The following is a 14,118-nucleotide window of genomic DNA, read 5'->3' as shown; positions in this document are numbered from 1 at the left end:
GACCGAGTTGCTGTATTTGTACTGGACGAGGCTAATTAGATTCCGGTCAAAGCCGCTCACTCTAATCACGAGTAGCCATCTGAGTCATCCTAGTAACCGCGTTATCAAATTTACCCTAGAAGCGTCATCATTACCAGGCTGACTAGCCTAGACCATTTCAGTGGCGTAGGAAGATGTTCACGAGTGGGTCCGGGGTCCGGGGTCCGGATATCATCATGAGTAAGCAAAAACAGGACCGGAGTCTGGCTTCAGAAGTGGAGGGTGCGTAATACACCAAAATGGGACCAATGACGTCACAAACTCGTCGCCTGGTCTTTTTGGTCTTTTGAATTATATATTTAGATGCACGTACAGAAAGAACACAAGAAATTCTCGAAAATTACATTAAAAACTTCGGTAGATCAATTAAGTCAAAAAGCGAAAACAAAACTCTTGCAAGATTGATTCACAAGACTAGCGCGAGAAAGTTTGGTGACGTATAGTTTGGTGACGTATATGGCACGCCGATTGTTGAATCCGCGCTCAATATAGATGCGAAAGAACAATCTTAGCTGTGGTTGAATCGCGTATAGATTCACAATATGATTGCATATATCCAAAACAGAATGGCATATATTCACAACAGAATGGCAACAGAATCGCATATATTCACAACAAAATCGCATATATTCACAACCAAATCACATATATTCACAACCAAATCGCATATATATTCACAACAGAATCGCATATATCACAACAGAATGGCAACAGAATCGCATATATTCACAACCAAATCGCATATATTCACAACCAAATAGCATATATTTACAACAAAATAATCGTATGTATTCACAATGGAGTCGCAACAGAATCGCATAAATTCACAACAGAATGGCAACAGAATCGCATATGTTCACAACCAAATCGCATATATTCACAACAAAATCGCATATATTCACAACCAAGTTGAATATATTCACAACAAAATCGCGCATATTCACAACAAAATCCAATATCTTCACAACAAAATCGCATAAATTTACATGCGGTTTGCCAGTGTTACCGTTGTCATAGTAATGACACCATGCAGTCCAGCGTAAATAATTAAGACAGAAGAAGCGAAGACCGGATTAGTTAATTAGCAGAGTCAGATAATTGATTGACTGATTTGAATAAATGCATGGTTGACCGATTGAGATAATTGCGTACAAGATAATATGCCTTATACGCATGTTTCGGATTCCATGTTGCTCAAAAAAAGCCATCAGAAGTTGGACATAGAATTGCAACGCACTCGAACGCATGTGTTCGACCCGCGATGCACTAAAGCGAAAGTAATTGCAATGTTTTCGTTGAATGAAATAGTTGCCTAGACACTACTGCCGAACGACTGTCTACAGCAAGATCAAGCTTAGACAGGGTTACTTCTGACGTGGCCGCAGAACTGTCTAGAGTATTCTAATCTTACAAAAAAAAACTTCTTCAGTGTCTACATTTTTTGACCTCAAGCAACCTGTTCCAAGCCGAAGTGGCCGATACAGCAGACGCACATCAACCTCAACATACCGCGAAAAGGCACAAAATAAGACAAGAAGCCAGCAAGCTACGTGAAGAGAGTGGTTGTTGTGCGGGCATTCGAATCCGGAGAGGAAACGTTTACGAAGTCAAGCGAGTCCATCTTCGTTGACGGACAGTTTACCTTTTCTAGCCCAGACAGCAAGGACAATATCGAAAAGAAAGTTATCGATATTATGAAGAGTGCAGACAGCAACTTTGGCAGGCTAGAAACTTCCAATCTGAGGTTTGATGTCGCTATACTGCATGATACATGTACTCTATATGCATATTTGCTAGCTAACTACAATTGTAGTTGTTCTTTTGATTAAGGTTTGTTCGCTGTGAAGGCAAGCGAATTGGTGTCCCAGCAGTTGCTTCCAATCATCAATGGGACGGGGAGAATGTTAAATGACTCGCATATCAGAGAGCAGTTCATTTGCAACTGTGTCGTAAAACACTCCCCTTGAAGAGGTGACCGCGCGAGCTTGCGCAACACACACACACACACACACACACACACACACACACACACACACACACACACACAAACACAAACACAAACAGACACACCCAGACACACAAACAGACACACACAGACACACACAGACACACACAGACACACACACACACACACACACACACACACACACACACACACACACACAAACACAAACACAAACAGACACACACACACACACACACACACACACACACACACACACACACACACACACACACACACACACCGTTGTGAAGCGAACAGAACCACGTTGCCAAAACCACACATCCCGCTTTCTAGCCAAAGAGACGGAGCGACTTTCGTATCGCATAGACAGAGATGAGGATCGCCTAGATTTGACATGCATGCGCATCCGCGTAGAGACGTTTGAGGATCGAATACATTTGACAGACGCGCATCGCATAGAGGCGTCTGAGGATCAAATATATTTGGCACGCGCATCGCATCGAGCTAGACTTGACACGCACATCGCCTAGAAGTGTGTGATGATCGCATATATTGTGGCATGCGCATCTCCTAGAGGCGTGTGATTATCGCCTATCTAGCATGCGTATCGCATAGAGGCGTGTGACGATCGCATAGATTTGGCATAGATTTGACACAGACATCGCATGAAAATTTGAGAATCGCACGTAAATCTCACAGTCACATTGCATCTACGCGTACAAAATAGCATAAATGTCATATTCGCAATGCACAAAAATGACAAAGAAATGCCTAGATTTCAAACAGCACATCACATCTAGCATGAAGATTGAATACATTCTGCAAATGATCACATATATTTTGCCAAAATTGAACATATTCACGCAAAAATCTAATTTTGCAACGCTTGACCTACCGTACAGATTGTATACTGTGCATCTAGTACCACAATTGTATACTGTATTGTACTAGTTGTACTGTACAGTATCCGTAGACGCCTCGCGTTGGTGACTAGCTCACGTTGCAAGGGAGTTTTCTGACCGTCTACTGAAACGGCGCGCCCTAGCTAGATAATACGTATTTGTTGTCATGGAACTATGCAAACTTTGTAGTAATTTAGATTACGCTTAGCTAAGCTTGGTAGGTATAAATAGTCGTCGTTTCGCGATCGTGATCAAGACAATTGAAATGTACAGTCTAAGTATGCACTCAGTTCTGTTGTAACGACAGTGATATGGTATATTTATTGACATATAAAATGAGCTTGGCAAACATTGACTATCTACAGTGTTCTATATAGATACAGCACAGTGCAGTATGGATTGATAATACTGTAGTACGGAACATGTGAATAGTTGACTGTAGGTGGCATTCAACTCCCGAAAGTGTTTCTTGGTTGTCAAGTACACACAATCCCTAGCTACAATACAAAAGGATCGGGAGACGGAACTTCATGAGGCTCTTTCGTCACCGTTTGGTCACTTGTACGAATCGTTCCTACACTGATCTGTAGTCGGACACAGAAATGTTTTTACTAGGTAGGTCCTATAATGAAACGTGAAGGAGAAATTTGAGGTTCGTGTGTACGCACAGATATCTAGACCAAGAGCTGCCCTATAGGACCACGCCCTTTTCTGTTGTGCGATCCAGATTAGAAGCCTCGCTATGCTCGGCAATAAGATGAAATATTGACAGGGAATTTATTTTGGCGGATTGGCGGATGTTTCAGTGACCGCCAATATAAAATTCGCCATTAAATTGATCACTGGGATATGTGACGTCATCACCCACGTGGATCAGACATCATATGGCGACGTACATGTGGTGGTACGTCGCGCGGATGAGGCCAGAAGATGGTAGGTAATCCCTGCTTACCGTCTGTTGTGCCTATGAATGAGACCGTGAGGCTATGGATGAAGTTGGACTGTCACGTTCACGCGAGTCCCGTTCTTTTCACTGACACAGTAGATCATCACTACCTAGTAGGCATGGAGTAGTTGGAGACCAGTAAGGTAGGGAAACGTGAGTCAAACTACGAACACAACTGTCAATCACAAACTCCTCCATGACCACTTACGGTAAGACATATATTTATTTATCAAACAACGATGTCTGACCGCCAAAATAAAATCCGCCAATATGTTTTGTTCTTCAATTGCTAAACTAATTTTGGTATTAATTAGTTTGGTTGTATTAAATTTAGATTAAATTTAATTAGGTTTAATTAAATTAATTTTTAATTAAACAAAATAAATGTTTATTTATCAACATTTAGATTATATTGATATATTTTTACTATACATGTATCAATATTAAAAATTAATATTGATATTAATTAAATTAGATGAACACCAGAAGTCCCTTGCTATGATCAGAATTCAGGAAGTCATTCACAATGTGCAGTTTGAACAACGTATACACGCAGTACTCTTCCGTACATGTACCTCCACTGAAAGTCATTCAGTATTAACCGGCTTTTTAAAAAATTATTTTTAATATAATATACAAATATATATATATATATATATATATATATATATATATATATATATATATATATATAATAAATTTAAATTATTATAAATAAAATAAAATAAATTAAATAAAAATTATTAAATAAATACTAAATTAATTTGACTAAATGGCTCTGTGACTGTCAACACAGGACGTACATAAATGCGCATGCTCAAACCGTTTTTGTCGTTTTTGTACAGTAGCAGAGGAGAAATTGCAAATGGCGGAGGCTAGCAACCCGGCACAGCCACTCCAACAGCTCTTAATACAATCGTTTGAGACGTTATCTGAAGAGGAACTAGATGAGGAGCTGTACAAAGTCAGCGACGAAGACATCAGAAAAGTGGCAAAACATCTTCAAAAACAACTGCTAGCAGCGAAAAGAGAAGTCGCTGAACTGAAGACACAGCTCATAGAGAAAGACAACAACGAAATAGCGTACAGGAAAGAAATCGACGAGCTGAAGAGGAAACAGGAAGGATTGCAAACGTACATCGATAAATTGGAGAAATTGATCGAATTGCTTGGTCGGAGTGTAGGGGAACTGCAGTCACAAGTCGAGGATCTTAAAAACGACCCACAACACACATTGGCTCAAACAGCACTAGATGTGGCACTGGAAAATCGCGTCAGATCTGATATTCATAGTGTAAGTCTTACTGAAATACTTCAAAGATTGTGCCGCTTGGAATCAGTGCAGGAGAGAAATGAGGACTGTAGAGACTATGAGCAACAAGATGCTGGACGACGTGAGGGCCCGTTTCTATCCTAATCCGGCCCTGAAACTGGGCCCCAGACGCCCCATCCAGATCAGACACGTGGTTCATCTTCAAATATCACTGGTTCACCATCTTATCAACACAATCAACAACGCTATCCATCACAAACTCCTGGTCACGTGACTAGTGACCAGTTAGTATACCTGGCTCCTGCTGCCTCTGGTACAGGTGATGGTTCTGATGATCCACGCACAGAGTATTGTAGTTACAAGAGGCAAGAGGAAGACATCACAAAAACAGAATTTCATTATCAGTCCACTCGTGTGTCTTTCACAGCTACTCAGACAAGAGTGAAAAGAACGACAACTCAGCATAGCACTAACACTTCTGGCCGATCGTCTTCAGACTCTGGTTTGGGATCTATTGTACCTGTTTCTCCTTCTGATGTTGCTCCAGCAGGTCATTTCGTCAGCCAGCAAGTTGAAGTGTCTCGAGGTACTGACAATGTTCAGGGCAACGGTCACATAAATAATGCAGACCACCATACCAGTACAGATTCTACAGACAGTGGAATACAACACACATCAGATAGAGGAGGTACCGATTGAATATCTTGTGTGTAACCTAATTGAAGGGTGTTTGTACATACGTATACAGATAACAATCATATTATGATCATATTGTACGCTGCTGCTTAATTAATTAGCCCTTTGAAATACTGGGAATCATATTTTACAGGTCTCTGATGAGTGATTCTTGTTGGACCAGATCGTTTTCAAGTGTAACGTGTGTTGTATATTACTAATATATACCAATCCGTATTGATTAGAAAGTTTAGAATTTTAGACATCTACATAGACTACAAAAGGTTCCAAAGTGGTCACCAGCATTTACTCTTGTGACTCTTGGCTCTAAGAGGAAAGAGAGTCAAGAGTCAGGGAATGATAATGGTGGGGTGGGATTGCCTGAGTCTAAACATCTGACTCATGTAAATATTTATAACACACACTGATTGCATAAACCTGACCCACCACACAAAGCTTTGAAATTGCAACATACTCAGTCCAAATTCTTCAACCAAATTAATCTTGTCAGTAAATTCGTATACTAGTTAAATCCATTGGCTACAGTTTCGACCCACTGTTGCACGGTAAGTGGATCAGATCCAGTAATACTTTTGAAGTGAACGGCTCTTTCTGGATTACTGAAGATTGGTAAGTCAGCATTAACCACCTCGTACAAGTCTATTGCTCCATCGATCTGCCTCTCTGGTACTCCCTTGTCCATCTTAACAACATCATACGGGAGTTGCACATATTTGATTTCTCTCCCAAGTGACTCACTGAAAGCTTTCACCAGGTCGTTGTGAGTATGAATTTTTGTGGCAATAGTGAGGGTTTTGTTCACATAGAGGCCAGGATTAGCCAAAATAGCAGCAGATGCCTTTCTATGTCACTGACAGCAATGGCTGCAAGGCAGCATCAGGATGTACTGGTCCATACACTACACAAAAATGTTGTTAATAGGGACGTGATTAGCAGCAGAGACATTGTCACACAAATGTTTATGTGCGTAACTTTATATCCACAATGATTATGCAATCAGACATATTACATGTACATGTGAATCTGTTACAACCATCAAAATTCTCTAGAATACTGTGTAGCAGGGTAGGCAGAGCAGGGTGGGCCAGGTGGGCCAGGTAGGCCATGGCCTACCCAAGTTTTGAAAATGAGACTTCTGCATCTACGCCAATGCCAACGAGCTTTTGGCAAAAACTTCAAAATATTGGTTCAAGTGATTAAATAAATTAACTATTTTACGTTCACTGTGGACGGAGCTTGGCCACACAAGACCTGGCCCACCCAACATCTGGAGTACATGCTCCGCTGGCCCTGTGTAGGCCATTGTCTAGCAATCATTAGACTCTCTAAGATAGCATGAAAAGATATCAGCAAAGGTATCTAGCCAAACTCCTTGTCTGAAAACAGAGACAAACAGAAGTGTCACACGACAACTGGTCCTAGCGATGACTGGTCCGGGGCTAGGCTCAAAGTTAGGGTCCGGGTCCGGACCGCTTATGGCAATACCGGACCAACAATGGCATGCAACCACAACTGGTTTGGGGAACCAGCTATGGCAGCCACAAGTTGTGGCACCCATAATGGGTTCCTAGATCAGTTAAGGCGGGGCACCAATTATAGCATGACAGAACAATGCATTTTCTTACATGGAACTGTGAGAACGCAAGGAAAGACGTGAAAATACAACAAGTCGCTGTCTCTACAAGCTGCCCTAAAATATACAACTGTATCTACCTTACTGACAATACACATCGAATTGCTTTCAGATCAATTAACATATTTACAAATTACAGTGTATATTAAACCTTTTAAAGAAAATAAATTAGAACGCATTTTTTTCAAAACAACGCTGTTCAACGATACCGCCATTAGTTAATTAATTAACTCTAAATTAATTCTTAGTTTATAATTAGTTAATTGACTCTAAATATTCAAACACACCTATACATGCACAACCTACCTGTCAACTGCTCCTTGATGGTATCCACATTCGCCCAGTTGTTCTCAAAAAAAGAAAGGCAGGCGAAGAAACGTGTACGGCAGCCCCAACTCTTTCACGTGACTCTCGATTTTTGCGAACTGACCTCCGTACAACGTCTCCGGCGCTTCAACCGACAACACTGACACAAGCACCAGATGCTCGACGCCCGCCTCTTTGCTCGCACTCGCTGCATTGGTCGCCAACTCGACACGATTCGCAGCACCCGGCATGATTACACGCCATACTAGACGGTCGTAGCCCCCGTTGATTTGATCCTCGAGGAGAGATCGGGTGCAGCCATGTCGGTGGCTATCACTTCGACTCCATTCAGATCTCGCAGTTCGGTCAGTTTGTCGGGGTCACGTGTTGCGGACTTGATGTCGAGTCTGTCCGGTACGATTCACTCAGACCCTTCACTGTGAGTGTCGCCTTTCCGACCAGACCGTTGCTGCCGAGAACAAGCACTACCGGCTTTGACATGTTTACACGGCAATGAGAATCCGGTAAGACACGTTGTGGGCATGTGTAGGGCTGTGAACGAGTGGTCTTCTAGACAACAGTGGAGGAAGCTTCAAACAGAATGAAAAACTGCAAAGGACATGATACCATTGTAGTATTTCAAGTAGACTTTAACTAGCAGTAGAGTCTGATCTAGTAATACATCTTTCATACTATACGTGTAGGTATACCACATACCAAGTCTCTAGCCGAAAAGAAAGCTTCGAGTTGACTGTTATTCACTTTCTGCTCATCTGAAGTATCCATTCAAACCTTCCCATGCTTTCTCACGGCAAATGCTTTCCCTAGCTAGCTCTCCGCAATCAGCGTGTTCGATCGAGACAGATCGTTACAACTACGATCCCGCCTCTAGATGGCCAAACTCCGCTGCTGTTGCATGCTACAGCGCCGTGTCAGTATCATTCAAGATCTAGAATGATACTTACACGGCTTACCTAGCTGTCCAGACTCCTGTGCCATTGCACCAGTAACACGTGACCGCCTCGAAGTTCCAGACCGAAAGCGCTCACAAATTATGGTCACGTGCTTACTATTGACTGTCGACTGTCTTCAAATTGACGGCTACGGCTTGGAAATTATTCGCATAACTAAAAAATAATGTTTCTAATTTACCAACAATTATAATTAATAGTATTTCTGGCATTTCTCGTTCATACAGTAGGCTTGCGAAGATTTAGGCGCCAATCAGTGCATTTCAGTGTACAAGGTGTGACTGTCAGCCAAATACACCGATTGAGTCATTTCATTTCATTCATCTCGCGACTTTCTAGTGGTAGGTTGACTGTAAATGTGGTCTAAAAGCAGAAAAAGAGAAAAACTGAATCATGCCGTTGCAAATGGAAGAAAACAACAAAGCTAACTCAACCTGACCCCGGGCCCGCAGATCTTAAAAACCGTGGCCGTGGTCGCGGTCGTGGCTGCTTCTGGCGCCGCAACCGCGGTCCTTCCAGCCAGTGAGTTATGGTTACAAATTATCAATATTTATATTATTATCCTAATTACAATTTTTGTTTGGCAAAAGAATTCCATCTCAACTGGGTTCAGTCTCACGCTGTTCCATAACAGTAAACAACAACACTCTAATTCTACAAGAAATGTAAGAGCTAAAAGCATTAATTAATTGAACAACTTAGTGAAAATAAAAATTAACAAGTTATAGTATTTATCGTTACATGAATTATTATGTTTTATGTATGTTAAATATTGTCTAGATATAGCTAGAATACGGTATATTATAATATTAATATATGTTAAATATTATACTGAATCAACTGTGTATCTATACAGACACCAATAGACATCGTATTGCACATGTACAGAGAGTCTTGTTTCCGTGAGTTTCACCTCCGATGTCGTCCATAGATGTGGTATCAGTCTGTCCTGCCGTTGGAAAACAAACTCTAGACCTGACAAGTTCACTTGCTTATTACTTAATTAACAGGCTACTTTTTAAACAATACAGCAAACGTTTCAATCAGTTTTAACTTCAAATAGAAGATATTCAAAATTTAACTAATTAATTAGTTTTGCACATGACGTCTCGTGACTGTGCCGATTGTCGCGTACTGAGATTGTCACCATACCGCGGTTGTTTGTGCATGCGCAAAATAGAGCTGACATTCCTAGCACGCAATACAAACTAACCTAAACTCTAACTTTAACTCTCACCCTAACCCTATATATTTTTAATTTTTAATTTTTTTAAATTTTTAAATTTTTAAATTTTTTTAATTTTTAATTATATATATAGGCACTGACAGTCTGTTATAATTATAGGCTTTCCTTCTTACAAATTGCAATGCCATGCCTAGCGATATGCATCCCAAAGTTGTCTAGATGGTCGTTTCCGTAGAGTCGGTCGCTCGGTCGCCATTTTCGGTAAAACGACTACCGTAACCCTAGCGCATGCGCCTAAGGTTAATAATGCATGTATGCATGTTGCAATGTTTTGCCCCGAAAACTTCCTATGCCTCTAATTAGTAACACTCATGCACGCTTGTCGTTTCGCCTAACAATCTCGCCAAGTTGTGGCGTCTAGATTTAGGCTATTGTATCACGGTGGTGCGGCATCCATGTGTTTTCTGGTGAATATGGCGCAGTGTGCACCTCCGCGGTTGTGCTCGTCTTACTACCGCAAACTGTTTACAGCATGTCGAGATCAAGAAAATTTAGAAGGAAGGCAAACCTAGAAACGCGCCCTTTCGTATATACCCCTTATAATAATATATTTCTAAAATAATTCTAAAATATAAGAAACTCAAATCTTTGTGTTGTGCGTGCCTTCCTTCGTCTTTTCTTTGTTTCTGGTCTGTATGTGCGTCACCCAGTCCGGCAGATCCCTCGCAGCGTCCTGGCAACAGAAAATGCGTCGAAGCTGCAAGCGCAGCAATTTCAACCAGACGACGTAAACGATGGAGTGAGTGACGACGTTTGCGCTGTACAGCAGACCCATAACGCGCATTCCGGTCCGTCTCGGATAACCCGTCGACATCTTCGTCACTTCCGCGACGTGAAAAGGAATAACCAGCAGCATGTCCGACATCACGATCGCCAAGATACACCGAAATCCTCTCGATCGAATCAGCTTCACCGTCTGCTGCCGCTGCGCGGCTTGCATTCCGAGAGGAAATGCGTGGAGCGGGTCGAGCATCTTTCGAGCGTGAGCGACGAGACGAACGAAAAAGAATCCGGCAAGAAACAACGGTGCAAACGACAGTATAACGAATTGTAAAATGAGGCACGCTATCTGTTCCGCTCCGACGTCGTTGTCAAAATAGAGAAGGCAAAACCCCGTATGATTGTTGCCAAGATGGAAGAGACCGGGCTTGTTGACGACTCCCGTCGAAGGCACGACGGCGACGACAATACATCCGACGCAGATCGCGACTGCAGCGACGCACGTTCTTCGCACCGTCAGCAGCGGATGAAACGGTCGCGTAATGGCGTCGTACCGTTGACGAGCAATGAAGAGACCGGACCAGGAGGACCAGCCGTACCCGGAGAAGATAACCACCCAAGCGAAGTGACAGACCACTTGGTTGTACTTTGTATCCTCCACCTGGTGACCGACGATCCACATGAATGCCAGATGCACGAGAGCGTTCATCAAGTCGGCGACGACCGAGATAAACACGACCAGGTTGCTCAAATCGCGTAGTCTCCTCCACCAGCGTAGCTGCGCGTAGACGACGACACCGCAAACGGCAACCGAAGCTCCACAGATCACAAGCAACATTACCTGACCCCAACTCAGACCGATTTCGCCATCGAATGTATTGTAGACGTCATTGGTGTCGACGCCGATAGAGTAGAGAGAGGATCTGTTGTTCATTGGGCCGTTGAACTGATGAGCTACGTTGTCGGTCTTGTTCCGATACCAAGACGTGGTAGAGAGTCTTTCAAGAGCGTCGTTTTGAAAATGTCACAAATGCACGCAGTGTGCTCCTAAACGTGTTACTGCTTCTGACGTGGTTTTCTCTGTATTGGCATGCGTCATGTGTGAGAAATGTTTCTGTCTTGACGCAAAATGAGAGTCCATCGAAGGTGTAATAGTTCGCACACCGCGGTAGCAATAAGACATAACAGCTCGTTAGCTAAACGGAGATCGGTGACGCCAGAATGATTCTATGCAGCTGGTGTAGGTGTCAACGAGGACACTTTGCTCATCCAAGCGTAGAAACCGTGAGCCAGGAGGCCAGGCTCCTTGAAGTTTGCCTGTCTCGCTGCATTACTTGAGCCTCCAAACTTCAAAAACTTTCTGCGCCTATGCACCCATGCAATCAGTGCCGGTGCCATCGCTGGACCTTCAAAGTTAGGGAGGCCAGCTGCCCGGGTACAACATTTATGAGTCCTTGCCTATTGCCTAGAAGGCCAAACCTATGTATAGACTTCCCAGGTCTCAATACACAAAAACTGAGAAAATACAATGTAGATCGAAGTACATATACGCTCAGAATTTTATCCGACTCTAGTTTCGTTAGCACAGAGAGACAGAGAGAAAGGGAGGAAGAGAGGGAGGAAGGGAGGGAGAGAGAGAGGGAGGGAGGAAGAGAGAGAGGGAGGGAGGAAGAGAGAGAGGGAGAGGGAGAGGGGGAGAAGAGGTGAGAGAGTGAGAGAAAGTGAAGTCAAATTTCTATAGACTTGCATGAGTGTCAGGCAATCCTCTCGGTATACTGTACTATGCATGTGTACGCCGTCACAGAAGACTATTAGAGCGCTCTAAACAAGAAATGACGTCATCCACTGGAAAATTGATTGCTAAGCCGCACTGATTAGTATTGCAGTGTCGTAATCTGGTCCTTGTAATTCTGTGGTCTAACAACATTCTAGACAATTTTCTCTAATTAACAGCATGCAATTGCGTGGATCCGTAATGCTGCGACCTCTGAGTCCAAGATTATGTAAACTCCATCCGTCTCCACATCTGACGGCAGACAAGTGCTTTTGCAGGTGACCTAACATCTTGCGCAGGTGGGAATGATAATAGTGGAATCTGAATATATTTGAAAAGCCAGACACGCCTGGATAAAAATCACTACGATTTATGGTTCTATCCGTGAGCACTTGACCATCCTCACTCACAACCCTCATGTCAGGAAACTACATGTATGAGTTCGATGGAGCATCTTCATCTCCACAGATCAATTCAGAAGAAAGGATTATTCCAATTGCTACAACAACTCTTTCGGGATTGTCGTGCATCTTTTGTGTATCAACATCACTCATACTAGTTACAACTGTCGTCAGAGGGTATGATAATATTCAAAGGGTCATCTTCCTGATGGTAGCTCTCACTGACCTTGCTTCTTCCGTACTGGCAGCAACGTCAAGCTGGATTCTTCCTGAATCAAACAACATGACGGAGAAGACGACCAGCTGCAGCTGGACATTGACGGCTGTGACATTCGTCAATGGCTTGACATCATGTTCTCTTATTGCAATTGTTTTCGAAATTCATGACACTCTCATCAACGGCCAGTTCAAGCAACTGACAGGCAAACGTCTGTTCTTTTTGGTAACGTTCACATCCCTACTGAACATGATTTTTGCATTATACCATCATCCACAAAATGTAGCCTCATACGGGCTTCGACTGATTGATAACAATCAAACAGTCTGCTCGTTTAGAACGACAGCACTGGCTACTCGGTTTGACCGAGTCGTCTATTTTCTACAGATAACAGCAGTTGCTGTATTTCCAATACTCGGCGTTCTCGTCCAGAGTCTAAACATTGCAAGACATGCTGTTCAAAAGTTTCGTCATTGGAGAAAAAGAGAACTGGCTGGTATAACAACACCAAACATCAAATTGAAAATTGCAGTGGATTTTCTAAGGTCAAAGTTTTTCAAGCTTAGTATGACTATCACATGTGTCAAGTTTTTCTTTCAATTTCCTTTCCTGATCATCACAATGACTGCAAGAATCACACCATCTCCTCTGACCAACTATATCACAATCAGTCAGATGATCAACCAAGTGGGTATCCTTACTAGCAGTGTGCTCTACTGCCCTCTGTTGTCAACAATGCACGTGGTACATTGGAAAAACATGGTCCATCACTTGTACTGTAACAAACTCCCGTGTGTGGACAATACAGAGACAACCACATCGACATCACCACAACGTGTGAATATAGAGTTGGCACCAACCCAAACCTCACAGTATTGATTATGATACAATACAGAGACAGAACAAGTTAATCTTTCATGTATTTATGCCGCATGTGAGCATAACAAAGAGAGAAATTTGGCTATTTATGTATGAAGTAACTCATTGTGAAGCCAGTGACTTATTGTAGTGACATCTAGCCTTTTATG

The 14,118-nt window shown here is 42.5% G+C and overlaps 1 protein-coding gene across 1 annotated transcript; it reads left to right on the top strand.

Moving 5' to 3' along the window:
- Window positions 1-4,637: 4,637 nt before the first annotated feature.
- Window positions 4,638-6,325, top strand: LOC134195772 (uncharacterized). The gene has a single exon (XM_062664850.1). The coding sequence runs from the start codon at window positions 4,719-4,721 to the stop codon at window positions 5,268-5,270; it is 552 nt and encodes a 183-aa protein (XP_062520834.1). The 5' UTR covers window positions 4,638-4,718; the 3' UTR covers window positions 5,271-6,325.
- The last annotated feature ends 7,793 nt before the right edge of the window (window positions 6,326-14,118 follow it).

The sequence above is a fragment of the Corticium candelabrum genome, chromosome 20, assembly GCF_963422355.1.
Source record: "Corticium candelabrum chromosome 20, ooCorCand1.1, whole genome shotgun sequence".
Classification (NCBI taxonomy): domain Eukaryota; kingdom Metazoa; phylum Porifera; class Homoscleromorpha; order Homosclerophorida; family Plakinidae; genus Corticium; species Corticium candelabrum.
This window is presented reverse-complemented; position numbering and strand designations above follow the sequence as displayed.

Bases quoted from the DNA above. Each gene is read 5' to 3' on its own strand.
- LOC134195772 (XM_062664850.1), top strand. From the start codon at position 4,719: ATGGCGGAGGCTAGCAACCCGGCACAGCCACTCCAACAGCTCTTAATA.